This window comes from Hippocampus guttulatus, chromosome 19 (genome assembly GCF_054856545.1).
Source record: "Hippocampus guttulatus isolate MCC_2025c chromosome 19, RoL_Hgut_1.0, whole genome shotgun sequence".
Classification (NCBI taxonomy): Eukaryota; Metazoa; Chordata; class Actinopteri; order Syngnathiformes; family Syngnathidae; genus Hippocampus; species Hippocampus guttulatus.
Genome location: NC_141279.1, coordinates 6,104,013 through 6,130,874, shown reverse-complemented (window position 1 = coordinate 6,130,874; position 26,862 = coordinate 6,104,013). Strand labels below are relative to the sequence as shown.

At 48.4% G+C, this 26,862-nt stretch overlaps 5 protein-coding genes across 19 annotated transcripts in view; 2 read left to right on the top strand and 3 right to left on the bottom strand.

Annotated features, from left to right (window-relative positions):
- Positions 1-662: 662 nt before the first annotated feature.
- nbr1a (NBR1 autophagy cargo receptor a) lies at positions 663-20,623 on the bottom strand. Of its 2 annotated transcripts, XM_086099337.1 has the most exons (23): positions 20,460-20,623; positions 19,864-20,004; positions 9,446-9,508; positions 9,334-9,352; positions 9,195-9,217; positions 8,493-8,675; positions 7,822-7,899; positions 7,488-7,750; positions 7,167-7,286; positions 6,735-7,010; positions 6,225-6,384; positions 4,987-5,235; positions 4,704-4,820; positions 4,547-4,622; positions 4,310-4,420; positions 4,037-4,234; positions 3,823-3,921; positions 3,647-3,753; positions 3,156-3,550; positions 2,791-2,867; positions 2,303-2,390; positions 2,125-2,224; positions 663-2,042 (listed from the first exon to the last, which is right to left on the bottom strand). In XM_086099337.1, exons 6-23 carry the CDS (start codon positions 8,643-8,645, stop codon positions 1,851-1,853), a joined length of 2,859 nt encoding a protein of 952 aa, XP_085955463.1. In that variant the 5' UTR covers positions 8,646-8,675; positions 9,195-9,217; positions 9,334-9,352; positions 9,446-9,508; positions 19,864-20,004; positions 20,460-20,623; the 3' UTR covers positions 663-1,850. The 2 variants fall into 2 exon arrangements, with proteins under 2 accessions (XP_085955463.1, XP_085955462.1); XM_086099336.1 differs by lacking the exons at positions 19,864-20,004; positions 20,460-20,623 and adding an exon at positions 9,750-9,979.
- On the top strand, positions 10,065-12,869 carry psme3 (proteasome activator subunit 3). The gene is made up of 10 exons (XM_086099340.1): positions 10,065-10,229; positions 10,804-10,836; positions 10,950-11,012; positions 11,082-11,186; positions 11,265-11,313; positions 11,389-11,507; positions 11,594-11,730; positions 12,148-12,202; positions 12,291-12,377; positions 12,460-12,869. The coding sequence occupies exons 1-10, from the start codon at positions 10,188-10,190 to the stop codon at positions 12,538-12,540; spliced, it is 771 nt and encodes a 256-aa protein (XP_085955466.1). The 5' UTR covers positions 10,065-10,187; the 3' UTR covers positions 12,541-12,869.
- On the bottom strand, positions 10,865-16,168 carry g6pc1a.1 (glucose-6-phosphatase catalytic subunit 1a, tandem duplicate 1). 2 transcript variants are annotated; one of them, XR_015097463.1, is made up of 6 exons: positions 15,764-16,168; positions 15,583-15,692; positions 15,301-15,406; positions 15,112-15,227; positions 12,382-15,050; positions 10,865-11,750 (listed from the first exon to the last, which is right to left on the bottom strand). XR_015097463.1 is itself a non-coding variant. In XM_086099339.1 (5 exons), exons 1-5 carry the CDS (start codon positions 15,979-15,981, stop codon positions 14,551-14,553), a joined length of 1,050 nt encoding a protein of 349 aa, XP_085955465.1. In that variant the 5' UTR covers positions 15,982-16,168; the 3' UTR covers positions 10,865-14,550. The 2 variants fall into 2 exon arrangements, 1 of the variants encoding a protein (XP_085955465.1); XM_086099339.1 differs by having other exon boundaries at positions 10,865-15,050.
- On the top strand, positions 16,874-19,186 carry g6pc1a.2 (glucose-6-phosphatase catalytic subunit 1a, tandem duplicate 2). The gene is made up of 5 exons (XM_086099338.1): positions 16,874-17,145; positions 17,211-17,320; positions 17,394-17,511; positions 17,715-17,830; positions 18,349-19,186. The coding sequence occupies exons 1-5, from the start codon at positions 16,913-16,915 to the stop codon at positions 18,849-18,851; spliced, it is 1,080 nt and encodes a 359-aa protein (XP_085955464.1). The 5' UTR covers positions 16,874-16,912; the 3' UTR covers positions 18,852-19,186.
- A 347-nt stretch (positions 20,624-20,970) lies between the features above and the next one.
- The window catches only part of LOC147189826 (ankyrin-3-like), a 56,188-nt gene continuing 50,296 nt past the window's right edge, over positions 20,971-26,862 (bottom strand). For all 13 annotated transcript variants that reach the window (XM_086099546.1, XM_086099542.1, XM_086099551.1 and 10 more), the window contains 7 exons: positions 24,455-24,956; positions 24,152-24,251; positions 23,910-24,062; positions 23,445-23,528; positions 23,209-23,361; positions 22,553-22,622; positions 20,971-22,309 (listed from right to left, as the gene is read on the bottom strand). In XM_086099546.1, the coding sequence (XP_085955672.1) occupies positions 22,578-22,622; positions 23,209-23,361; positions 23,445-23,528; positions 23,910-24,062; positions 24,152-24,251; positions 24,455-24,956 (1,037 nt within the window). In that variant the 3' untranslated portion in view covers positions 20,971-22,309; positions 22,553-22,577. The remainder of the gene's footprint in view (positions 22,310-22,552; positions 22,623-23,208; positions 23,362-23,444; positions 23,529-23,909; positions 24,063-24,151; positions 24,252-24,454; positions 24,957-26,862) is intronic.

Genomic DNA, 26,862 nt, shown 5'->3' with positions numbered 1-26,862 from the left:
TGTTTAATACATTAAATGTACAAATGGTATTTGAAATAATGTTATAGGTCACTTCCAGCAAATGAAAAGGTTGCATTAAATGCAAACACCAGGAGACTTCATATTATTAAAATGTTCTAAGACGTCTACTAATATTTTATTTGAGTAAATATGATCATTAGGAGTCCATCAATGCAATTAAAATATTTTCAAAACATTTTAAATACATAAAACTGTTGTCTTGTCCAGGGAAACCAAGACAACGAAAGTATTTATATAAAAAATGATTAGATTCATTTAAGAAAGAAAAAGAAAAAAACATGGAGGGCCACCGTTCACAGATCTGTCAAGGGAGCCTTCTCCCCCTCCGCGTCTTGCGCTCTCATTTTATCTTGTTGGGAGGTGGCGAAGGCCAGCGCAATCAGCATTTTGAGAAGCTACACAGAGTACAGACTAGTGCATGTGCAGGCAACTTTGCTTATCCGCAAAATAACTGGTCAGCATTCATTAGTACCAACAGTTACTTGCATTTAGCGCGTTTATATGTCAAATTCCCATTGCACTGTCTGCAGGATTAAGGAGGCCAAATGCAAACCTCTTCAAGCCATTAAATGTTCTCATTCTGTACTTATAAAACAAATACAAAAACAAGGTGGGGAATTAAATGACTGGTGAGACACAGGCCATGTGCAAATTGTTTATTTTGGAATCTACAGCAGAGGGGGTGAGAAAAGTGTTTGCAGAAGATGTGACAAGCGGAACTTTTCAAAACTCTTTTGACATTCAGCACAAAACGGGACGACACGACACACGGTAAACCTCCAAACCACACTCGCGCCGATAAAAGAATAGGAATCTGCTCCAAAAACCACACAATGCAGAACAAGCAACTCGATGAACTAAGGCAATGACAATGACAGCAAGAATAATAAAAGATGTCGGTAGCACTGGAGATTGAGGAATGTGTTGTTTTGCGGAGACATCTCAGGTTGCTAATACGAGCTTTGCTAGATTTTGGTGAAACGGCGGGAAGAAGGCGTCAAGCGGACCACCGGAACACCACTCGAAACTCCCGCGGTGATTATATATTTAGGTATATATTCTGTGTATTACATTCCACACGTCAACGTCTAAAAGAGAACAGTACTCGGATACAAAAAGATTGCATTGTTTAGGCAAAGTGGACTACGGTTACACGAGAAAAGGTGGCCTTGCTATTTGCGCTTTTTCTACCGACATTCAACGGTTCGCTCGTACTCGCGTCGCTTTTCCACTGCGACATACCAGCCCCCCACCCCTGTTGAGAAAACCACGAGTAAAGGAGAAAATTTGGATCTAATAGGAGACTGAGGGCTTTTTTGCAGCCGAGTGGAAGCTATTGCTCAAGCTAACACAAGCATGTGTGTTTTTCTTTTTACAATTTTGCGACCATCACACTTGGAACCCTGTCTGAACAAATACTAGAAAATTAAGAGATCGTACTTATCTCAGTAAAGGAGGAAAACGTGATCCCAAAAGAGACTGTGGATCAAGCTAACATGAAGCATTTATTTGGAACCCTGTCTGAGCCCGAAATAGTACTTTGTGCCGACATGTCTTGTAGGTACCGTGCAGTGGAAATGGGACGTTAGCGCGAGCTCCATCACAAAAAATAAGCCCTCCGTATAAAAACACTAAAACGTCAATTTTCGTCCCGCATTGAAAGCTAACCAGCAATCGAAGTCATCTACGAGCAGCTCTTCACTATCACGCTTGGTCCAAATGAACACGACGATAATCTGCTCACCCTTTAAATATGTCTCAACATGATATCGGAGAGACAATTTACAAACAAAACAAAAAAAAACCATCATCGCCTGCGCGCCTTCTTGTCAGTGGGGTGCCTGGACGGCACGTGCGGGCGGCGCGTCCTCGGCCATCTGCACCAGCTCGTTGACGGTGTGCAGCAGGTTGTAGCCGTGCTTGCGTAGCAGACGCTGGTTGAGACGCCGGTCTCGGAAGCCCATCTCCAGCAGCATGGCCATGAGGGAGGGGTCTTGGCGCGCCGCCGGGTCCACGCCGCGCTGCCGAGACAGAGGACTCGTTAACAGGGGGCTGCGTGATGACTCCGCCTTGCAATAATCAAGGCCCTGTGCGGGGACGTACCTGTATGGGACAGTTGGGCCCGGTGAATAGAGCCTTATAAGCGGACGCCGCCACTGAGAGGGCCCCCTTGACCAGGCCCTCGGTGAGGCCCCCTTGAGCCCTGAAATGAACACAACAATAAATGCCTTCATTAATCCTCCTGCATTGGCCTCAAATTTCACGATGAAGGAAGACTCACCTGGGCTGCAGTGCGTTGCTGGGTCTGGGGTTGTACGTCTCAAAGGCGCTGGATGCTGATCCTGCCGATCTGGACAGACCCGATGAAACTGCAAAAATAGGATAATGGAGATTAAAAAAAAAACAACACACACGACAACAACAATGCTGGTGTGAGAGAAAAGGAAGAGCGGCTTCTGCTGAACTGACAAATCGTGACAGCCTTATTTCCTTTCCAACGCAGGGTTTCCTCTTGCAACCCGAAAGAAAACACATCCTCCTCACGCAACAAAGTGGCACCACAAAGTACGCCAGCATATTTAGTCAATTCAATAGTCCCGGAGCAGTCGTGCAGGATTGCATATTGCCTTATAACGGCTCGAGGTTGCCTAAATGGTCCCTATTTGAACCCTTTCATGCAGCCTGTAACCTGATCACATGATCAGCTGTCCACTGTCGTGACCGCTGCCCCCCTGGAAGAGTTCAAATGTGTTCAATGGCAGGCCTCACCACTGGCGGGGAGCCTCGGCGTGTGCGACTCATCGACTGTGTGACACGCATCCTCCGCCAGGTACAACGCCTCTGACCTGGGACCAAAAAAAAAAAAAAGTTGATAAGAGACAATAAGCAGATAACAGCAAGTTTGGTACCGTGTCAAGACTGCTTTGAGTGTTTAATGAACAGCCTGTGGACTGGTAACAAGGTCGCTTGAGTGATCACGTGTCAAGTCATCGGCTAACAGGAAGTGACCTTGTGACTAAAGGACGTTGACAAGGTTGCTCAAATGACCCATCGAACATGAAGCCGACTCGGTTGCGAGTGCGCTCGAAAAACAGGAAGTGCTAAAACGGCATGAAACAAAGTACACGTCTCACCTGGGCGAGTAGATAGCCGGCGGCGGCGGGACCACTTCCGGGGTAAGCGTGGCGGCGTCCAGAGTCTGCGAGGCGCAAAGCATCTGGTTGACGCTGGCGTGGATGCCGAGAGCGGGCGAGGGCGCAGCGTCGCATTCCAGGTCCTCGTCATTCTCCATCTGCGCCACGTCATCGTCTTCCGGCGGCGGAGGTGGCGAGGCCCCGTCGGCGTCTGATGCGTAGTCTTCCTCGCGCAACGGCTCGGGGCTGGCCAGCGTGGCCGTGACGACGGCGTCGGGTTGCGACATGGCCGAGCTATACATGGACTCCCCGAGTGGACGAGTCATGTCGAAGCAGTCGGGGAGGACGATGATGAAGTCGTCGCAGGAGGACGACGACGATGTTTGGCTGCTCACCTAAAAAAAATAAATAAATAAAATCAGTCAAAGAAAGTGTGACGTTTGACCAGCTTTTATTTTGAAGTCACTTTCAAGCTGAAACCTGGCGCTTACCTCATCCCAGTCGTCCACTTTCTCTTCCTTACAATCCTTCCCATTTTCATCGTCATCGTCCTCATCATCGTCAGCAGGCAGGCCGTCACCAGCTGCTTCCGACGCAGCTTTTGGTGAACGACAGAAAATTCATCAGGACGTGTCTTCCGGATGACGCACTTGTTGTTGCGCCTCACCTGGTATCGTTAGCGCACAAATCTCATTTCCTTCTTGCTCGCCCTTCGCGGGCGGCGGCGGCTCCTTCTCAACGCCGCAAGTCGCACCGCGGGAGACAACTGCGGGAGAGGAAAGACCGTCAACGGAAACTCAAAATTGTCATCCCGAGTACCAAGAAGGTCCTCTCCTGTTCTTGAGCACGTCATGGCGTGTCGTGGCGTGGCGCTTCCTCACCTCGCGCCTGACGGCCAGCAAGTTGCTGAGTCCTGCGCAGTGGCCTGTGGTCGGGGGCCTCCTCCAGTGTGAGCGAGCGCATGACCGTCTCGCACAGGAACTGAGCGCCGCTGATCTCCTCCTCGTGCTCCTCGTCAGGGGCCGCCGCCGCTACCGCCGCCTCCCACGGCTGCTCCCTCGGGTGCCTCGGTTTTCCGACTTGAGTAGGGAAAACATCCTCATGAGACGTGCCGTGTTTACAAGCGCTCTACTTGTACACGATTAGCTCCTTACCAAAAACCTTTCGGACGCCTGTGACCTGCGTGTCGTCTTTGACCTGTGCGGCGAGTGTCTTCTCCGGCATTGGTGCATCATGGGGCATAGGGGAGATGCAAGGTGTTAGATCTAAAAAATAAAAATAAAAGGGGGTTGGGGGGGACAATGTGATTGTCAAATTGCAAGACAGAGCTAAGGTGAAGAAAAATGATTCAAATAAGAGTTAATAGGTGAAAATTGTCCTTCTGTACTTACCCACGGGGGTGTTGTTGGGGACCTTCTCTAACTCCTGCACAATGTTTATATCCATCAACTCAAAGGACAAAAGATCCTAAACAATCAAAAAAAAATAAAAAATCACCATCTGTCATTGTGACTCTGCGCGCGCTTGTGTGCGTGCAGTCACAGTTACCTGAGCAGTCAGCAGGTCCACGTAAGGCAGGAAGAAGCCATTGTGGCTGATGTCCACGGACAAGCCCTCCTTGGAGCGGACCGCTTCGTCCTGTGCTCCCGGCCTCAGCTGCTCCATCTGACAAGCACAACAACGTTGGCAACATCAGCCTCACCTTTGAAGCGGCGGGAATTTTCCTCAGTGATCAAGTTGACGGGATGCATCATTGTGGTCATGTACTGTACCACGTCACCCGCATCCCGATTGCCGTTTGTGCATTCTAGCAAATGGACGCATGACTCACCAGTCGTTTCCGGTGCTGTTCAAGTGCGTTGAGGCCATTGCCGGGCTCGACCACGATGCTGCACCACACGCGCGGCCCGAACTGGTGGCCGCGGTGCGCCAACCGCCAATGGGAGGTGTACGTGCCCTCCATCACCGGCGCCACAAAGGTCACGCTGACCACGCCCACTTGGCCCGGCAGCAGAAGGGGGACGGGCACTGACCTCCTCTCCTCCGACGCCAGGCCGAGGTTGCCCCACATGAACACCAGCTGGGCAGATGCGCGGACACACACGTGGCACACAGTATAGCATTCCACACGCAAACCAGTGTGGAAGCACGGTTGCCTAACTTGAATTTTTTTTTTTTGTGTGTACTTTTTGCACATCTTCCTGTCAGAGGGGTCAAATCCAGGTCCAGAAAGTAAAAACACGTCTCTCAAAGGGGTCTGGGAGTGCCATGCAGAGCCCTTTGAAAGCTCGGTGCTAACTGGCAGCCGACCAATGGCGTTTTAACTTACTGCTTCTGGTCATAGTATCCATTTTAATGTCCATTTAAGGCCTGTTTAATGATTTTTTTAATGCTTTTTAATGACCCATGGAAACCCGGTCATTTGCAAATGGTAACACGGGAAGATATTGCTAGTCATCGTTTTCCTAATTACTGTGAGGAATAGCAATGAAGTGTCTTTCCATCCACGAATGATTCATTATCAAGAATAGCATTTAATCATATTAAAAATCCTTTGAGAAAAATGTGTTCTTTCAGAAGTTTGTTGCAAACTGGAGGCCCCTCACATTAATCAGGACCCGAGAAGTAGCTGCCGGCTTCAAAAAGGTCCGTGAGCCCTGCTGTAAAATGTTCCGCGACTATTTCCGGGTCACAGGGACTCATCCCTACCATGGGTTGTGAAAATCAGCAAATGACACCACCCAAAATTGTTGATAAGAAGGCAACTAACTACTTTAGTTTAAATGAAGCTCCTCAACCTACTTCGACATAGCTCCTTTGCACTAATATGTCACAATCACCATCAACACGATGACTTTTAGGGTTTGACAGAACTTTGGCCTGAGCACAAATTAGTCGTCTCAGTAATTTCCGCAACCGCAATTTGTGAATATACAGTGCCTCGCTTTTTGTGAGTAGTGTACATTTGATGATCGAGGAACAGGGTCTCAGAGTGAAGCGGTAGAAAGGGGGTCAAAGAGTGGAGGCTGTCCTCTAGGGGCGGGGGTGGCAGATAGGTGCGAGGAGTACCTTGGTCTCGGGGGTCCAGCCGATAGTGCCCGAGTTCCTCATCTTCCAGTATTTGATGAACTTGGTGCCGGGCTCCAGGCGGGTGCCGTCCGGCAGATTTTCATCCAGAAACAAGGCGGCCATAGTGGGCAGCAATGACGAGTGCGAGGCCCCGGGACCCCTAGTTTCAAGTGTACAGAGCATTGTTGAAAATGGCCCTGCGCTCTCACTCTCATCTCTTTTTGTTGTTTACCAATCAAAAAAAAAATGTCAGGAGCCCAGATTTGTGTGTGTGCAGCTCAAAAGCATTTCTCATAGAAAATCTATGAAGCAGCAGCAGCAGTTTTCATACTGAGGTAGTTCCGACCACCAGTGCAGAGCAGCCAGCGACACACTCATACAGACTAGATTACAAAGATGGCATTTTCGTGGAGAGGAAAAAAAAAAAAAAAAAAAAAAAAGACTTTTTGCATCCATGCTGGATTCGAGGTACCCAGCACTTGTTGGACGCCCCTCCCAGGCGGCGCTTACTCTGGACTGGAGGCCTGGGGGTCGGGGGCCGGGGCGGGGACGGGACCTGAGGCTGCGGGCGGGGGTAGCGGGGCGGGGGCCTGGGTGGAGGCGGAGGCCGTGTTAGTCAGGGCGGCGGCTCGGCCCGAGGTAGAGGGCCCGCTCCACTGCATGCCCCGTTTTTCCAATCTCAGTTTCTTCTTGATTTCCTTCACTTCGGCTCGCAGCTGCCTCCTTTCTGCTTTGAGGCGCTGTCGCTCGGCTTTGCGCACCGTCCTGTCTCCTCGCCTTGGGAACCTGGTTTGGGATGTTAACAGGGAGACCTTCTTGTTGACTACATTTGCTTTCAAAAAAAAAAAAAAAAAAAAAAGCGCACCAACAATGAATGAGGTGCAGCTCCATCTAGCTTGTCTGAGAAGTTTCACCCCGTTTCAAACAATCGTCACACTTCACCTCAATTCTCCCGACATGCCGTGCTCGGGGATGGACAGGGGCGTCTTGGTTCTCACGAGGTTGTGGCTGGGGTCGTGGCTGTGCCGACACATCTCACACAGGATGCAGGACGGGCAAACGCTAGCGGGGAGAACGAGACCAAATGAAAAATGGGTCCAAGGGTCTCTTCAACGGGCAATTTATTCACAACTAACATGACACGAAACCAATTTTAGGGGAAAAAGTGGCCAACTGGAATTGACAAATATTAAATCGTGAAAATGCTTGAGAATGTAAATCCTCAGTGGGCAGATGACAAAAGACTGCACTTGCGCTTTCTACCTGCACTTGTAGGCTCCTTCAGAGGTGAGTTTGTTGCAGCTGCTGCAGTTTGGGGTGTAACCGAGTGACCCGCTGGAGGTGGAGGGGCCCGGCTTGGGCCCCACGGTGGCGGCGGGGGGTCCGGGCCTGGGCCCCATGACGGGAGCGCAACTGGGGCCGCTGGCCTCGGGAGGCGGCGGCGCGGGAGACTTGTGCGTACAACACTGGCCCGAGAAGTCGCTGCACATGCGCTCCACCACCTCCTTGACCACCTCGTCTTTAAACTGTGAAGAAAGTGCGTGAGCCCAGGTGGCGGGAGGGGGATGTTAAATATAAACTGAGGATCCCCTTTTACCTTCTCCATGTAGGATCTGAACCACATGGGAGGAGGTTCATCTTCTGCTTTGGACCCTTTGTTGTCCTTGGCGGTCACCTGGGGATCAACCCAAAATTTTAGCCAAGGCAGTCGACAACCATTCGGCCTCACAAACACATTTACGGAAAATTTAGTCTTCAATGAACCAGTCCACTTAAGACTGTTTTCTTTCTCCAGTGTTACGTCAAAGCACGTTTGACTCATGCTTTTCGGACGTGCTGTGAGGAGGGGCGTGTGGTGGCATCAAGAACAAAGCACTACACACCCACACCGGTTTGCAACCAGCTCATAAATGCGAGAGTGGAAAAACTGGTTGGCACCGCGGCGAAATGAAAGTCGTCTGAACCTGAGACAGAGCCACTGCCAACAAGACTTGATATTTAAAGAGGAAGAGTCGGCGTTGGCCGAAGAGGAAGCGGCTACGGGGCATGTTAAGTAGACGCAGGATGAGCCCATTGTCTGAAAAGGTGAAGGGAAAAAATGCAAAGGCGTGGCTTGAGGAAGCTTGAGGAATATTGCTTTACCCCTCCCACCCCCCGCCCATAACTACAATGTGGCTTCCAAATATGTACCACATATACACCACAAAAAGAAAAAAAAAAGCCTCACAGACATCCACCAAAGCAAAACTGTGAATAATGGTTCCGTACAGCTTCTCGCTCCGGGGTGACTTGCGTGCCCTTGTCCACCGTCTTGACCCGCGACGGATATGGGGGTGCTGGTCGGAGGTCGCCCTTCAGTTCTTTGACCTCCGTCTTGAGCGGCCCGCCGCAGGCCTGTCCCTTCATTTTGTAGACGTTCATGATGAGGTGGTTACCCTGCTTCTCGGCACTCTACGCGCAAACAAGCACATGTGACACGATGACTCATAGTCAATAATAGCACTCAGAAAACATAATATTTTGCTGAGCAACCTACACCAACAGAATGGGGGATTTGTTTGTGTTTGCGAGTTGTGAAATCAGATCAACTACACTTTTCATCTTGAATGAGAACGTCAGGTAAACACCTTCAGGGCAACCGCTCTACCAACTACGCCACGAGCTGGCAGTGGCACACTTCCACCGGCGCAGAATTTGTACTTATAGTTCTTACGCGATTCTGGGCAAAATAATGCTAGGTGGCGAGTTGCCGGTGACAGCAAAATAACCATTATGAAGAAAAAAAATCCATCATCAAAAAGTAATCTCAAATTAATAAACAAAACTAATTGACCAGTCCTTGAGTTAGGGAGCATAAAAGAATGACATCTTTGCTACAACACCTCTGCATCATATGTGTCTATGATCTCACCTTTTAGTTTGCTACCATAAAATTGTAAGAACGATAAAAGCTCATGAAATCAGTAGTACCTTGATGGCTTCCTCGTACTCGTCTGAAACAACACATTTTTCAGTTTAGTGATTTGGAAAGCAAAACAATAGAGTTTCTCTTTTAGTTCATTTTGCTAACCATGGATCAGCTCCGGAGAAAGAAACAGGTATTTCTTACCTTGACTGTTGATGCAAATCTAAAGAGATGAAGAGGGAGACATTTGGGTGAATACTTTAAAAAGGCATACAAACATCAGGTCATCACGTGTACACATCGGAATAATTCTTACCTCTTCGCTGTCCTCGTCAAAGTACTTGACTTGGAAGTGGTTAATTCCGAATGACGCTTTAATCTGGAATGGAAGCAGACATCTGTATTGGCTCACACTCCGTAAACCGCTACCACGTAAAACTCGACCGTTGTGGCGGTGTCACAACTTAAAAGTCGATTACGTCTCCCGTACGCTTATTATTTGTTTTCATAAAGTGTCCGATTAAAACAGTGAGCGTCTTAATGTGTCCACTTCCGAGGCTAGGCCACGTCCGGGCCTAGTTCTCCCCGAACTGCGCCAACACACTCGGCTAGCAGCTCACCCAGGCTTCCACCGAGCTCCACTCCAGCTTGTCCAGTTCGCCCGCCAGGAATCTCTTGACGTTTCCTCGAAAATTGACTTTTATGGTCACCGGGAGCCCCATTTCGGGCGGATCGCGAGTCCACCCCCCGAAAAAGTGCCTTTGAATCCGAGGTGTCGCCGGTGCGCTCGATTTCCCTGTTGCGCTCGACTGTCTTCTCTTGTTTACATCGTCAGCTGCGTCGAGAAAAATACGGTGACGTATTCTGCGCACGCGCATTTTCCAGTTCCCGTCTGAACACCCTCCCCCCAGGATGGTCGCGCTCTAATGTCGTCATCATCGCGCTCACCGACACCAAGTGTGGCTGGCAAGCTGTAAAGCCACACGTTTTCCCCCCTCCCTCCAAGTCCATTTTAATGCTGTTGGGACGCTCGCTTTTCGCCTATCTGACAGCATAAAATGTCTTCACTGCTCAAGGTGGACAATGAAATTAAAACCAAGGTACGATCCCAGCTGCCGCAAGTCCCACTTGAAGCTTTAAGTTTGCTAGATCGCGTTAGCTTCACCTTTGGTAGCATGATGTGAATGATCGGGCCGTGCTAGCCGGCTTCTTTCTCGCTTAGTCCAACGCAGCTGTCAAAGCGTCCAACGATCTAGCGATATTTCATCAGCATAGGGCAGAATTTGTTTTCCCGAATAATTTGTCGCCACGCCCCGGGTTGTAAGTGTAATAAATGATCAAGAACACATGTAGAGGGAAAGGCCCTCTTGGCTAGGAGCGACCGGGTTAGCCTAGTGGTGCAGACGTAGAGGGACAAGAATGGTGTCATCCTTTCTACCGACCCGTAAAAATGACCCTGGGATTTTGTGGTTTACAGGTTTTCACCTAAAAACAGTCATATTCATGGCAAATTCCAAGACATTTGTAATTTTGCAAAAGTCTCTTTTTTCCCCTCAGAACTGTAGACATTTGTTTTTGTTTGTAAGAGACTAAAACACATTAGCATAATTCAAATGTCATATATAAATAATAGTATTCTTATAAGAACTTTTTTTCTCCTCCGTGTGTGTTCAGGTTGATGCATTTAGAGAACGTATCACTGCAGAAGTAAGTATTAATGGACTGGAAAATGGACACCGGGCTAGCGGAAACTAGCAGTAACCTGTTTATTTATTCCATTTTATTGTCACAATATTCTCAAAGCTGTTCTTTTTGTTCAGGCCGAGGACTTAGTTGCAAATTTTTTCCCAAAGAAGTTACTGGAACTCGATCACTTCCTTAAGGTCAGTGTCCCTTGGATGCTTTTAAAGTTTATTTGAGGGACCCTTGAGCATTTGTTGCCTTGCGCGCAGGAGCCAATCATCAACATCGTCGAACTGAAGGAGATCCACTCGGACATCAACCTGACGGTGCCAGACCCCATCCTACTCTCCAACCTTCACGATGGACTTGATTCGGTGAGCTTCCATTTAACCGTGACATCATCGCTAGTCCCGAGCTTGCCGTCGACTCATCATGTCCTTGTATCGTCTCAGCAAAATGCCAAAAAGAGAAAGCTGGAGGACGGAGACGTAGAGGACAAGGGTGAGTTCCACACAGCGTTGGGCTTGTTGGGAGAATGCCGGCCCGTCGCTTATTTCTTCTTCATCCCCCGCCTAGTGACCGGCACCAAGGTCTTCGTCATGCCTGGCGGGATGATGAAGAGCAACGGCAACCTGGTGGATCTTATCGAAAAGGTCAAACCGGAGATCCGAACGCTCATCGAGAAATGCAACACGGTGAGCGTTGTTTGAATGAGGGGAGAGACGGGCGGGCAGGGGGGCTGGAGGAGTGGTCGCGAGCTTGACACTGTCGTCCCACGCAGGTCAAAATGTGGGTGCAGCTGCTGATTCCAAGGATAGAGGACGGCAACAATTTTGGGGTGTCCATCCAGGAGGAGACGGTGGCCGAGCTGAGGACGGTGGAAGGCGAGGCGGCCTCTTACCTCGACCAGATATCCCGGTCGGTCCAGTCACCGTGTTCTAAAGACGTAGATTCCAAATCTGCTTTTAGATTCCAATCTCTTCTGATTTCGGCCTGCCAGGAGGGCATCTGAAAATTCTTGAATTAATTCATCACTGTTGCCTAGTTAAGATTAAAAATAAATAAAATCTGGCTCAACAATCTTCCTGGATTATCATAAATAAAACAATGCGCATATGTGAAAACAGGACTTTTTTCTCCTTTCTTTTGACAAAGTTCCCTTCGGTTCAATCTCTTTTTGAATATGTAAATATGAGTATGAATATATAATTCATCAATACTTTAGGAGGCTTTTTTTTTTTAAATCACCCAAAACAGATCTTTGCGTGTTCCTGTTGACAAATCTGGAATGAATGAACGAACCTTTCAACGGACATTTGTCTTATCTTGTTGCAGATATTACATCACCCGAGCAAAGCTGGTTTCGAAAATAGCTAAATATCCACACGTGGTAGGTCCTTGTAAATATCCACGATGGCAATTTTGGCTCGGCCGAAAGCAATCGAAAGAAATAAGCTTGCTGTGCGTTTGTCTGCCAGGAGGACTATCGGCGCACGGTAACGGAGATCGACGAGAAGGAATACATCAGTCTGAAGATCATCGTGTCAGAGCTTCGAAATCAATACGTACGTCTTCCCCGGGCCGCGGCGGTCGGACGGTTGGGGTCGGCTCGAGGGCGCTCACGCCTCGTTCGTTTTCCGTTTGCAGGTGGCATTACACGACATGATTCTGAAGAACATCGAGAAGATCAAAAGGCCTCGGAGCAGTAACGCCGAAGCCTTGTACTGAGCGCCGCCAAACTCCACGCCCGCCCGCACGTTCCGTCATTTCAGTACAATCAAGCAAACCCCGCCCGTATGTAACAAAGATGGACACCACTTTTTTTTTTTTTTTAATTGCAAGAGACTTTTTTTTCGAGTTTTAATGACCTCAAATGGTCGGGAAGTTGCATAAGCAAGAGTGTACTTTTTAATTTGAAAACGTCGGAGTGGCTTTTGTTATTAGTCTGAGCAATGGTTGGCAAGGAATGTCGTACGGTCAGCTTCTAGGTCCACCCAAAAAAAAATCACCTGATTAAAATACTGATTCTACTGAATAAACTTTTTTTTTTTAAGAAATGTGGCCTTTTTTTATTTTAATCAACTCTGTGTTGTAGTTTGGCCTTGGCCAGTACACAGACTCCACATTGCGATAATTCAACTCAAGGACTCTCTACATCACTCAACTGTTATCTGCGCCGGTGTGACGATGTTAAAACGATAACGCAAAAAACAAATGTCTTTCAGCGGGTTTTCAGTTCATCTTAAACAACAATAGTTGAGGGAAAAGCACATTTAATACGCGTTTGTTTCCCTCGAGATAAGATAACGCGTGAAAACACGCTATGCGCAGGCTGGAAAAAACACAGAGTCGTTGCGCAACCTCGCTGACTGTTGACAATTATCGTCTCCTTCCTCTCACTGTGGTCCTGATATATGTTGACGAGACAGATAAGACGGCCGCGGAGGACGCTGGAGATTTGCCGGCGCGAAACTATCACAAGGGTTATGATGTCATACGCGTGATGTTCTCCTCGAAACATTGCACCGCTTACATGTTGTACTCTCGTAAAACGTTATCGCATGCAATATGGTTGTACACAGTCGGGAGTAAGTTAACACCTACAGAAAAAGTTGACTTTCAAAAGTGAAATCGGCAATAACTGGCATCATATGAGCGCTAAGTACGCAAGGCGAGTTAGCATACCAAATCTGAGTCCAGCTATGCCGACTCTTGTCGGCATAAAAATGATGCAACTGAATCAAAGGACGGACTTGAGTTAACATCAAATTACTTTCCCATTGGCCATGTTTTTTTACATTATTTCTGACTGAGTGAGAGATACTCTCATTATATAACGCTAGCTACTCTTAAGCTAACACGTAGCTAACGTCGCACCTTTTTCAGGCATCTTACAGAAAGCGCAAATAGTTGTTAATTCTTGACGGGAAAAAAATAAGTTTGTAAATGCCGAGAAGCGAATGGGAAGAGGGTTCAACAATAAAAGTATGAATTTGTAAAAGCCGGACTCCTTGGTACATTTCATTCACTTAGTGCGGCACGCATGTACCCCCCTCAAGACCAATTGTGCTCCTTGATCCCGTGGAGTGTGTGTTGGACGGAGTGTCACTATGCGGGCCAGCCGAGTGTGCGATGCATGCTCGGGTTAATGTTTAATGCACTCAATTAATCAGTATCTGTGCAAGGCGTCTCATGGAAAAAAAACATTGGGCTATTACTGGAAGCTTTCATTGGAAAGCTAATGACAAAAAAAAAAAATTCCATCCAAACATTGACTGGCAAGCTAAAAAAAGCGAACAGCTGCACAGCGAATATTTTGGAGATGTTCTCCATACATTTCAAGAATCAGAACGTGTATACAAATGGATGAGCGGAAGCTTAAGTCGGTAGTTATGTCGGTAACTTGACAGCGAAGGAGGCTGGTTTAAGTTTATCCGAGTATATTTAAGGAATGGATACATGATAAAATGAGTGCTGTGTGAAGCTGAAACCAGGCGGCAGAGAACAGAGTTCAGCATTTAGCCAATTAGCTAACACCTAGCTCGTCTCTGCCTTTCATTTTAAATCTAAACTAGCGTCGTGGATCCAGCATGTGCATACAGGCGCAATGCACATACTATAAACTCTTAGCAAAACAACAAAACACAGGACGACATTTTGTTTCCATGCTAGCACACTAGCATTGCCCAAAAGTTCCATGCAAGTCACAATTCAGCGCAAAAAAATGAATTCCACCAATCACAAGTTCTTGCCGCCTGAGCCTCTTGTGCTCATCCAGCAGAGCGCCCATGGGGCTAACGCGGTTGGGATTAAAAGTGCGACTGCACTCTTACTGAAGGACAAACCGTAGAAAAGCACCAGGTTTTCCGAGGAAAACGTCCACGAGTCTAAGAGCCCAAGTAGTACCAGAGAGATGACAACGCACCACGTCTTGAAAGCGGCGGAGGTGCCACGCGCGGGCGGTGAGCGCAGGCCCAGGCCCAGACCCAGACCCAAAAGGCTGCCCATGTTCCGTAGGAGGCTTGCGAACGGTGTGCTGTCCATGTGCACCCATTCGGCCCTGGCGCACCACCTCTGGGCTTTCTCCAGGGTCCACAGAAGGTCCACGCCCAGAATCTTAAGCAGCAGGTAGAAGCCAACGGCGAAGGACGTCAAGAGGAGGGTGGTGAAGGCGTAAGTCCTGAAGCTGGCACCGTGGATCCATTTCACCTTTGACATGACTTCGGCCACCATCACGCCTGACGAATTTCATAAGTCAGTCAACTTTCAGACAATCTGTCCGAATACGTCTTGACTAACCTGTGACGAGCCCGGCAAGGACCTGGTGTGGGAAGTGGGCGGCCATGTAGACCCTGGACATGCATACTCCCAGCAACACCAAGCCCATGAGCACCCACAGAACCAAACGCAGGAGTCTGCCAGAAAGGACAGCGGGAGTGCCAACAGCCGACATTCAAAGCGTTAAACCGCCAGGTCGCCGTCACTCACTTGTACAGTGACGGCGGGCATCGTTTCTCCGCCGCCATGTGGAGTACGGCCGACACCATCACGTACCAGACCCCTGCGGCACCCATGGCATGACCAGAGGGACTTCCTGCAATCGAGCGGTTTGAAGTTGGCTCGTATCAAATTTCGTCTCGCTCGTCGCAAACGTGCGAAAGACAACATGTAGGACCGAACTTTGGAAGTGAGTCAAAAACATTATACGATCAAAAACGAGAGTGATCGGATCAATACCATCAAGAAAGAGCAATCTGTCATAAAGTGTACCTGGTCCGGTTTCACATGTGATGGCAAACTGCTGCAGCAAAGGGGCCTCATTGGCCCCATAGAAGTGGGTCTCGTGAACCCACCAATAGGGTCTCTCTCCAAAAAGAACCCTGCCACAGAAAGACCAACGAACTCAAACCCCCAATCGGTTTTCGCTCACAATTCCTGATCTGACCACTACCATTTGAGGACCAGGTTGATCCAATCCCCCACGACGGCCACCCAGATGAGCCGCAGGCCTGCGTCCCGCCGCAGATGGAACCAGATGGGGAAGAAAAAGAAGAAGGTGGTGTGCAGATCAGCCACGACAGAAGCAAAACTAAACAGGTCCTCGTAGTCCTTGTATTTGGTCTGGAGGTGCACCGCCAGCTCAACACCCCAGCTGTGGACCAGATCCATGATGCCAGACTTTTTTTTCCCACCCCCACAAGAAGGATGCGCTCTGAGGTCTTTTTTTTGAAGCGGTCAGTCAGAACACCGTGCAGCTCTGTCCCCTCGATTAGGTCTGTGTGTGATCCCCATTGGACTTTACTCAAGGCTAGCAGGCTTGTTTGCCTTTTGGACAGTCCCGACAGGTTCCTTAACCTCGTGCACCCCCCCCCCCCACCCCCTCACCCCATCCACTGCTGAAATCCATAATTAGAGAACTCAGTGGCTCACTGAGTTCCTGGAAGACATTTTCTCAGCTCCGTTGTCTGACTCCAACCTTCTTTGCTCATCCACGTTGTCTTGCGCGGATGCTTCCGATGCGGTCCTTCCGAGTGGGGAGTGACATGACCTCATTTTTGCGAGGACTTCCTTTCTGGCAAATCCAATTATTTGCCTGCTTGGGAGCGACCAATTGGAAATATCCGTTTTATCAGACTGAATCTGCTCGAGTACCGTCCTTCAATCATTGATTGCGTTATGCAATTGATAAGTGGCTGAGATGTTTTCTCCAAATCGCAAAAGACAATTACATAACTGACAGGCTCTTCTGAGCGGGAGAGAGTGAGGCCGAGTACAGAACATGTACAAAAAAAAAAAAAAAAATGCAATGACAAAATGGGTCATTTTGTATTTTGGTCATCATGTGCCACCTCTGTTAAATTCGACAGATGCGCCAGACTGTGACGCTCCGTTTTTTTTTTTTTTTTGGTTCCCTCCTCCCCCTCCCCAGCATGTTTGTGTGCCAAGGCTGTCAAACTCTCCCGACTCGTAGTGTTTTATTACACATGTGCAAGGTCCAAAGATCAACATGAGCATGCGTCAAGGTGGTGGTCTGCCGGGCTATAAAAACAAGCGGCTCTGTCACCGCCGGCGACACTCGAGTGTGACTCGCGCGCTAACGATGCTTCACGCCGTCATGGACGACATGCAGGGTTTCGGGGTGAGCAGCACCCGCTATCTTCAGACCAACTACCAGGACGCCCAAGGCTTGTTCCTTTGGGTGTCGTGGGCGGCGGACCTCAGGAACACTTTCTTCATCTTCTTCCCGCTTTGGTTCCACCTGCGGCTCTCCGTCGGCATCAAGCTCATCTGGGTGGCCGTCATCGGCGACTGGCTCAACTTGGTGTTCAAATGGTGAGGCGGGATCAAATCCGACGAAGAGAGTATCGGAACGACTAAGTGCCTATGTCCGTTTTCAGGATTCTGTTTGGGGAGAGGCCCTACTGGTGGGTCCACGAGACGCATTATTACGCCGACGGCGGTCGCCCCGATATTGAGCAGTACCCCATGACCTGCGAGACGGGACCGGGTATGGGAAAACTTGAAGGTGACACTGCTCAGAGGCTCACAACATCAACTAAAATGTCCTCTTTGCCATCCAGGGAGCCCCTCCGGTCACGCCATGGGAGCGGCAGGTGTCTACTACACCTTAGTGACGTCCATCCTCGCCGTCACGGCGAGTAAGAAGAAACACGGTGGCAGAAAGTCCTCCAACAACAGGTGACTTCAAAAAGCCTCATTTTGTTGACTTTTTTTTTTTCCTTTTTAGCCAGCGCTTATCACATTGTGCGTTCTGTCCCAACACACGGTTGATCATTGACTCTTGGCTATCGAGTTGTTTTTGACATCCAGGCAAGCTGAAGTTGCTCCAAATAAGACAAGAGTGATAGCAATGATTCAGTGACTTTTTATTTTTTGGGCAGCTACCTGAAAGTCATCCTTTGGTCCGTCTTCTGGGGAGTCCAGGTGTGCGTCTGTCTGTCGAGGGTCTTCATCGCCGCACACTTTCCTCACCAGGTCGTTGCCGGAGTCATCACAGGTACGGCTCACTCAGCAACTGAGGCTTTTGAGTTAGAAGGCATTGGTCCGGAGAAAATATCCAAGGAAGTTTGCAGCATTTTTTCTCACGTTTAAAAACATCCGTGCCATCACAGAGAGCCGCCAATGCCCGTTGAAATCTTTGGGAATCCGGCAACGGGAAAGCTCTTTTGTTTCGTTGTCGTCTCAAATGGCACATGCTCTTCTCCATCATGGTTTAACGCTGGTTGCATTGTCCCCCGCCACTTCCCGGAACACGTTCGTCTTTTTCCCGCACCGCTTCCAGCAGATGCCAGTGTTGCCAGGCAGAAAACCCAAGGTTGAGGGTTCGATATCGAGACTCCTTGAGTTGCTCCTGATGCTGCGTCAATCAGTCGGAGAATGACGTTTTTAAAGCGCCTCCGAATAACTTAAAAATAGAAAAGCACCCATTCCGAATTGAACGCTTGTAAGTCGGGCAGCGTCTGTCTATTCGATGCTTCCGACAGTAACCTCAATCGGACTCTCTCTGCCTCCCAGGTATGATTGTGGCCGAGGCCTTCAACAGAACGCAGTGGATCTACAGAGCCAGCATGAAGAAGTACTTCTACACAACTCTTTTCCTGACATCCTTCGCTGTGGGCTTCTACCTGCTTCTAAAAACCGTCGGCGTAGACCTCCTGTGGACCCTGGAGAAGGCCCAGAGATGGTGTGCCAAGGCCGAATGGGTCCACTTGGACAGCACCCCGTTTGCCAGCCTCTTGCGCAACATGGGCACGCTGTTCGGTCTCGGCCTGGGCCTGCACTCGCCGCTGTACACCGAGACCAAGCGCAGTAGCAGTGCGGTGTCCCGCGCCGGCTGCGTTGTGGGCTCCCTGCTGCTGCTGCACCTCTTTGACTCCTTCAAGCCTCCCACGCACACCGCCGCCCTCTTCTACCTGCTCTCCTTCTGCAAGAGCGCCACTGTACCCGTGGCGACTGTCAGCATCATCCCCTACTTAGTGAACAGCGCACTAGGTCTGCACAGCAAAAAGGCCGCGTGAGTGGAGCACGACGCCATAAAAAAAAGAGACTTCCGGAAATAGAACGCGCAGGGGGATCTCTTCCCTGTGTAGAGACTTGGTGCTAGTTGCATTTATTTCAAAAAAAATGAAAAAAGATCGTTCGGCGAAGCCAACGAGAACAACAGGAAACCGTCACTGAACTTTGCGTGCGTGCAGATGACACTTCCCATGATGCTTTGGGGCAATTACGAGAGCTCAGAAGCACATGAACGCTATAATAGACTTCAGTTGCTAAATATGCTGTGTTATATTGTCGTGTTTTTGACTATTACAGAGAGTATTTTTAATTATTCTTAATAAAATCTTGAAAACAACGCCTGAGGGAGGATTCTTGTACTTTCCCATGATGTCACCAAGTGGCACGAGATACCCTGACCACGTAAGCTATGGTCTCTGTGGCGGTGCGAAATACAAAATCGTCTATTTGCATTTTTGTGGATCTTATCCAGCTATTCATGTATTTTTCTGCGCTTTCTGAGACACCCCGAGATGCCAAATGGCAGTGTCAAAGCTATAGGAAATAGGAAAGTAGTAATTGGTGGCAATGAAGCACAGTATAGTTACAGTATCCTTTTTTTTTTTTTTTTTTTACACAAACCCCCAAAACATTCGCAAAGTGTTTTTCACAAATAATATCTTTACGGTGTCCCTTTTGAGTCATAAATTCGAGTGGTAGCCAAGTTGACCGACCTCAAAATCCATCAAAACATCCCTGGCCTTTAACCCCGACTTCCTGCAATGACATCAGCGTGCACGTCACCGCACACTTTGTGCAAGTCAGACAGTCAATATTTGTTATTCATAGTTTTGCCAAATGAGTGACAAACACACGAGCAAACAGTTGAGTCATGAGGCACGTTTGCGCATGTCAGTCAACCAGAGGTTACTATTTAATGATGGATGAAGAGATTATATTTTTGAATTTGAAGTTGCTCTTGTACATGTGCAATCACAAACAAAATGCACTTACATTGCACATCATTTCACTTACCAGAGGCAGCACATGCTTGGTCAACCACGATGTTGCAGGTGCACTTTATTCGACATTTTCTCCAATAGTCTCATGACAAGATCCACTTTGGACCTCTTTTCATCCATGCCACAATGTCCAGAGTGCCCTGGCCTCCTGTACCTGTTGTGATAATGCAATGAAGTTGATATTGTTGTTACAGCATCGCATTAACTTTTTTTTTTTTTTTTTTACCACAAATAAGTGGATTGTGGATATTTCATATTCTGCTTTTTTTCTTTTTTTTTACTGCTATTACCTCATTCGACTGATTTTGTGCGCCTCCACTTTATGAGGAATTACAATTAACCGAGACTAAGAGTAACTTCAAAGTAAAAAGCAACTCATTACAAAGATATATGTAAAGAAACGTACCTGCATTACTGTCAAATGCAAGTAACTAATTACAAGCTCTACACAACGCTTTGAAAGGAACTTGCCTAACATTGAAATGATTAGATTTGGGTCCACCCCAACGTTTAGCGACTTCTCAAGCTATGCTCTGCAGCCAGGTAAATACATGTCTGTTGGTATTGCTCACGTGTATAAACTAAATATTTTTAAAAAAGACAACTCACCGGTGTGACAGTGTCTTCAGCGTCCACGGTGTGTAGCACCTTTAAAGCTCAAACAGCTGACCTAAATCACACCAGGAAGGAAGCGGGCGGGAGAAGTGTTTTGTTGATATTCGCTAGCTTGAAGCTGTAATAGCGTTTGCCACTCTCCTTCTTTAGTGGAAATGTCCCTCGTTGAAAAGTAAAACACTCGCGCGCCCCCGCTGGTTGACGAGAGGCACTACATACGGAAAGACCGATATGTACAATGTTTGAGTGACTGCTGTTTAATCCACTAGATGTCGACATTACGGTGCAAAATCCCACTGCCCTTTTAATAGATAGACTGACAGATTGAATCTATAACAATGGCATTTGACCACAAATCCATGACATTGTGATTGGATTTACACCAAATGAGGAAGGGACAATTCGCAAACACGACAGGAGAGTGTTAAACGACCGTTTTTGACGTTTTGGTGTCCCTGAAGACATGTTCAATGAGCTAAAATGAGCATAAAAACATCAACAGAGGTTTCCATTTGAACACAGTTTATTTTTGTTCTGCTTAAATAACATCTCGGGTCATCCAGTGTTGGCTATGTTGGTGGTGGCATACATGTTGATTGATCAATCATTAGGGAAGGTTAAAGACGCTTTTCATATGCAATTAAAAAATAAGAATAAAAGCTTCACGCAGGAACATAAAAGATGAACTCTCTTTTTTTTTTTTTAACAGTGTTAAAGTACCAGTAAAAAGACATTTGGAGTATGCAGGTACAAATGTGATTATCTCGTCTCGTGTTAATTAAATAAAAAATAATTCATATTGGGCAGCACAGTGAGACTAGTGGAGACTAGTGGTATGCATGTCTGCCTCACAGTTCAGAGATTCGGGGCTCCATTCTGAGCTTGTATGTCCTTTCTCCCGCATTCTCAAAAACATGCATGTTAGCTTCATGAAATTGTCCATAGGAGTGAATGTGAGTGTGAATACTTGCCTATATGTGCCCTGCAACTGGCCAGCGAGGGGTCCAGGGTGCACCCTGCCACTCGCACCACAAGTCTGCCGGGATAAGCTCCAGTTGCCCAAATGAGAACAAGCGCTATAAAAAAAATGGATGGCTGGAGAATCCAAACAATAAAAACAGTCCCGTTGGAAAAGCCTGGTGTGTTTTTACGTGAAGCACAATCATGAAGCTTTGCATTATTATTATTATTATTATTATCATCATTATTCATGTTATTGCAAAGACAAAGTATGGGCTATTTGTTCCAGCCTCTCCAAGTGTTCTGGTGCTTGGAATTATGCGAGGAAAAAGAATTGAAGCTGAATTTAAAAAAAAAAAGTGGTGTCACATGCAATCCACGCGCGCGCGTGTGCACACACACAGCAGAGAAGTCTCCTTCCCACACACGCTTGTCGTTTTTCGTCAGGTCACAACATCCAATCGGTGCATAAACGAGTTGTGAAACGACTGATTGTTTCATCCGGTGACATTTAGGCATTTTTTTAAATCTTAAAAAAAAAAAAAGAATCAATCACCACACGGTCAGCTTCCAGGAGGAAATGTGACCATACAAGGCGTCCCTCTAATCTGCGGGTCTCCTCGTGTGACGTCTGGTCACATCGAAAACGAGAGCATCCATGAAGGTTGCGTTTGTAATCTCCCGACCAGCCGGAAAAAAAAGTTTCTTCTAGTGTTTCGACATGCTTGCTCATGCCAAATGGAAAAAGTTTCATCTTGCACGGGGATAAAAAAAAACAAAAAACAAAACCGTTGCCATTGTTGTACGTGACTGGACGCCGCCCTGTTTGTCCGTTCTCCCGAGCTCGGGTGTGGTGGCTGAGTGGTGACGTCGCGGGCAGCGACCTGCAAATGATGACGATCAAGAAAACACAAATAAGCTCTGCAAAGGATGCTGGGATTTGTTTTTGAATCCAAAATGGGAGAAATTCCAAAATCCTAATTTCGATCAACATTCTTCATAGAAATTCCACTCTACAGTTGCACAAATTAAAAACTATTAAAAGGATATTTTGAGAAAATGAATCAATCTCATATTTGAATATGAGTGCTGCCCATTGCCTCGTCACTTATATTTGGCCAACCTACCAGGGTGCGTTGGGAGATGCTGCCGTTACGAGTGACTCTTCCTTCCCTGTTTGTTGTTCCCGTTTCCCGGCTGAGTAGCAGGAACCAGAAAAAAAAAAAGAAAGCGAGAGAGAGAGCGATAGAGAGACACACACAAAACACAAAAGTTAGCATTGTTGTATTGGTCAGGCTTGACGTAACCCCCCTCGCCCCCTTCTGCAAGAGCGCCACTGTAAAACAGAACCAAACGCGGCTATTGCCGGCTAAATGGCGCGACTGACACAGCAAATTCAATTCAAATTGTTAGTAGTACATTTCCCACATTACGTCACACGTTGGTTTCGTTTAGAGAGGAAAAAAACACAGCAGCAGCACTGCAGACACTCACGACTCAAACAAGAGCTGTTGCTGGTATCCGACACTATGACTTGCAGGAAGTTGAAGTGCGGAGATCCTTTGATGCAAACGCAAAGGACAACACGAAAGCTAACTGAACATGCGCCATCGAAATTTGATCGAATGTCAAGCGAGGTTCATCCGTGAAAGTCGTCGTGCGTTTTCGGTCCATCCTGAAAGTTCACCCAAAAGCCCAACATCGCGTTTGACGAACACAAAATGCGCACACACACACACGCACACACACAAGCTACATCACGCAGTTCGACGACTACGGCAACCTTGTGGCCCTGCCGGGAGCGTTTGCCCCGCCTCTTGCCCTTCCCAACTCCCGCGCCGCCTACCGGCGCGACGGCGACCACAGCGCCCGATTTCTCGGCGACCGCGTCCTTTCGCCCCGAGCCAACCACGCGCCGCACCACCTTTCTGATCACCTGTGGTGAATAGACGGGAGGGTGACGACAGGGAGACCCCACGTGAGCGCGTGCCGAGTACAAAGATGATGTGGTTGGGTTACTTTTCGGGTGACCAGATTGCCGTCGCCGTCAGTGAACTGCTCCTCCGTCACAGACTCTCCGGGAACGTTACGGGCCTCCTCTCCCTGGAGGAGCCGGGTGGGAAGTATCAGAAAGGGCTTCACCGTATGCATCGAGAATCTTATGCCAACAAGTATTTTGATTTCTGGTTCTTGGATAGCTTGAACATTGCCTTTCCACAAAATTGGTCTCACTGGCATCAAATAATGAGCCAGCGCATGTTTTTAAAGATAATTCAACTATTGTTCAACAATGTACTTGGAAATGATTTGAAAAACAATGTACGTGGGAAGAACTTGAAACTAAAATTCTCCTCGTCGTCAACCGCAAGCAACAAACTCGTAGCGTCTGGTGGCGAAGTGAATCACGCCGGCAAAAGCGAGGCCCTCACGAGTTGTCGGCGCACCGCACTGCACTGCACACATGGCACAGCAGAGGTCACACACCTTCAGTATGACCCGCCGGCAAAACACCCTTGTGGTCACAGTGGTCTCCTCCTCGGAACTGGACTCTTCTTCCTCCAACTCTTCCTCCTCCTCCACCTCTTCCTCATTATCATCATCATCAAAGACACGCTCACACTGGACATTTTGCGCCCACTACAAGGGACATTTTAAAAGCTTTCATGGGCGTTCCGCAACCAATAAGGAGCCCCCCCCCCCCCCTCGGTGCGGCAGCGTTTCCTCACCTGGACTCTGCGAGCCGACCGATCGCCTCCTTGCTCCTCCTCTTCCTTTTTATTGCTGCTCTGAGGCGGCTGTTCCAACGAGTCCGCCAGGCTATCGGTACTGAGAGAGAGCCACGGACGTACAATACGGTGAGTGAAAGATATGGAAAGATGTGGAATACCGCTGGTAAAAAATGTGCAGTTGATGAAAAATGAATGAATGATTTTGGAATGAGGAAAAAAAAAAAACCCCAACCCAAAACCTCTGGATGGCATCCATTTTTGGTATATGTTGAAATTGCAAAGATGTGAACACTGACGTACCTGCCCTCCTCTGCAGCGGCGCCGAGTTCCGCCGTGGCCTCATCTACAGCTGCCACTGCGTCGCCTCCTCTCCAGCCTGGAAGTGAGCACAATTCTTTTTCCGCCTGCCGCACTTGCTCTAGGATGGCATGCACCTTCTCCTCCGTCATCTCCTCGTCCTCCAGCCCTTCCTCCTCCAGTTTGATGTTCTCCAGGAGACTCTGCAGCCTCTCCTGGGTCATCTCATCCTCCTCCTCCTCTTCTTCTTTGAGGTGCCCTTCCTGCCTCTCGTAGGGGGCGTAAGCGCCCTCGAACATCGCTCGCCGATGGGCGGCCCTCCTGTCGTTGTCGGGCGACTCGCTGGCGTCCTCCGCGCGTACCAGTGGGGGCTCGCTAGGCCAGCTAGGGGAGTCTACTACGCCATCGCCGCTTTCGCGCAAAAAGTCGTCGGAGCGCAGCGGGGTGGGGGGAGTGCACTGGAGGTCAGGGGGGGTTCGCAGCTCCGCGTCTATTTGGTGGTATCCTGCGTGGGTGGCAGGAGGACAGCAGGGTTAGCGTGGTGGGGTGCGGGGAGAGGGGGGAGGGGGTACGCGGCGAGGGTCGGAAGAAGGGAAGAAAAGAGGGAGGAAAGAATGATCAAGGTAATGAAATGATGGGGGGGGGGGGGAGGGAGAGGCGGAGCTTGTGCAAAAGCCACACAAAGCACGTCGCAAGTCCGCTGGCAGAGCTGGGCAGATGTTGGACCACACTGGATTTTTTTTTTTTTAAGTGACAGATGAGATGATGAGGAATGAACAATACTACTACCTGTTCTGTTTGAGGTCACATAGAAATAACATTTACCCCCCGCCCCCAATAAAGAGAAGTCAGAAAAACAGTACAGACATTGTTCATGTCGTAAAAGACAAACAGAAAAAAAACAACATTGCTTTTCTTTAAAAAAATAGATAATTTCAAATTGTATTATTTATATTTTATTTAATTTATATTTTATTTAATTGGAATTGATCTAAGAGTTATTTAGGAAAATAAAAAAATATGATAAAATGTTTATTTTTTTCTTTTATATAATTTATATAAGACAAGCAATTATCTAGAGATAAATGAATTTAATAAACAGATGGATGAATTTATTAGCCCACTGTTTGTTTAGTTTTGGAAGATAAAAGCGGTTCCACAATTTGCACACAACGGCTTCATTCGCGTTACAGGCGGGTTAGCCGATCGGGTTACTGAGCAAAACACGTTTAGATATAGAGCTCGGGGACGGAATGGTCGCGCCTGAAGTGAGGCGGCACGCCGGGAGGGAGGGGGGAAGGCGGGGAGGAGGAAGAAGCGGGGAGAGGAGGAGGGGGAGAGAGGCAGGAGAAAGGGGAAGGGGGTGAAGGGTAGGTGGGGGATGAGGAGAAAGGAGGAGGAGGCGAGGGGAAGTAGAAGGCGGGAGGAGAGCAAGAGAAGGAGGAGGAGCAGACGAGGGGGCTGCGGGGTGAGGAGGGCAGCGGGGGGGAGTACGAGAGCTCGTTCAGGTGGGGCAGGACCGGCGCAACGGGGAGGAGGTAGACGGGTGGGGAGGCGGGGGGCGAGGGGAAGCAGAAGACAGAGGGAGGGGGCGGAGGGGAGGAGCTTTTGAAAGAGGCGGCGGCCGGGATGTTTTGTGAGGAAGAAGAAATAGCGGGGATGTCGACGCGAGGCGTTTGGGGACACGGGGCCAGCACGGGAGATCTGAGCGCTTTTGGAGCTGATTTAAAGCGGCACACAAACACGACAAACAAAAACGGACAAAAAACAAACAAACAAACAGGAATGTTAAAATGATGATGAAATGACAGCAAACAAACAAGAAGTGACATATGAACGCTTGATCGCGTGATCGCCGAGTCGTCAAAGCGATTCGGGATCCAGGCGCTCACGTTCCGAGAAGTTTGAGCAGGGGCAGAAAGGAGATTTGAGATCTTCGAGTTGTTCTTAAATGCGTATTTATATACATTGTGCAAATCTGAACCTGAATTCAAGACCCATTTGTAAAATAATTTGGCAATTGATGACCTTGAATTGAGATAAGCGTGCACTGGACACATCATTGTGAGTGCAGTGCAGCGCACTTGCATGGGAATTTATCTTACGGCTATCAGGGAGATGGAGTGGCGGGGCGGGGGGCGGGCACCGACTCAGGGCTTCTCTGCAGGAGTTAGTCTGAGGAGGAAGAGGAGGAGGAGGAGGCGGGCCGGCCTCGGAGGGGATGAGGCTGGGAGGAAGCGAGGAGATGACGTCTTCACAAACTCTAAGGGGGGGTGAGGAAAAAAAAAAAAAACCCCAAACGCCTTTTTCGACGCGTGTCGGAAAAAGGCGTCGGGAGTTAGTCGGGGGAGTTAGCGCATGCCGTTAACTCATCACTGTCGCAACTCTGACCGCCGAGCTCCCCGCTTCAG

Excerpts from the sequence above, each read along its gene's own strand:
- nbr1a (XM_086099336.1), bottom strand. The coding sequence starts at position 9,851 with ATGGGGCTCCCGGTGACCATAAAAGTCAATTTTCGAGGAAACGTCAAG. Across the intron at positions 3,754-3,822 it reads TTGTGCGCTAACGATACCAG|CTGCGTCGGAAGCAGCTGGT; the intron begins GTGAGGCGCAAC and ends GTTCACCAAAAG. Across the intron at positions 2,868-3,155 it reads CCGGCTATCTACTCGCCCAG|GTCAGAGGCGTTGTACCTGG; the intron begins GTGAGACGTGTA and ends TTTTGGTCCCAG.
- psme3 (XM_086099340.1), top strand. The coding sequence starts at position 10,188 with ATGTCTTCACTGCTCAAGGTGGACAATGAAATTAAAACCAAG. Across the intron at positions 11,187-11,264 it reads TTCACGATGGACTTGATTCG|CAAAATGCCAAAAAGAGAAA; the intron begins GTGAGCTTCCAT and ends GTATCGTCTCAG. Across the intron at positions 12,203-12,290 it reads TAGCTAAATATCCACACGTG|GAGGACTATCGGCGCACGGT; the intron begins GTAGGTCCTTGT and ends TTTGTCTGCCAG.
- g6pc1a.1 (XM_086099339.1), bottom strand. The coding sequence starts at position 15,981 with ATGGATCTGGTCCACAGCTGGGGTGTTGAGCTGGCGGTGCACCTCCAG. Across the intron at positions 15,693-15,763 it reads ATCAACCTGGTCCTCAAATG|GGTTCTTTTTGGAGAGAGAC; the intron begins GTAGTGGTCAGA and ends TTTCTGTGGCAG. Across the intron at positions 15,051-15,111 it reads CCTTGCCGGGCTCGTCACAG|GCGTGATGGTGGCCGAAGTC; the intron begins GTTAGTCAAGAC and ends GAAATTCGTCAG.
- g6pc1a.2 (XM_086099338.1), top strand. The coding sequence starts at position 16,913 with ATGCTTCACGCCGTCATGGACGACATGCAGGGTTTCGGGGTGAGCAGC. Across the intron at positions 17,146-17,210 it reads CTCAACTTGGTGTTCAAATG|GATTCTGTTTGGGGAGAGGC; the intron begins GTGAGGCGGGAT and ends GTCCGTTTTCAG. Across the intron at positions 17,831-18,348 it reads CGTTGCCGGAGTCATCACAG|GTATGATTGTGGCCGAGGCC; the intron begins GTACGGCTCACT and ends TCTGCCTCCCAG.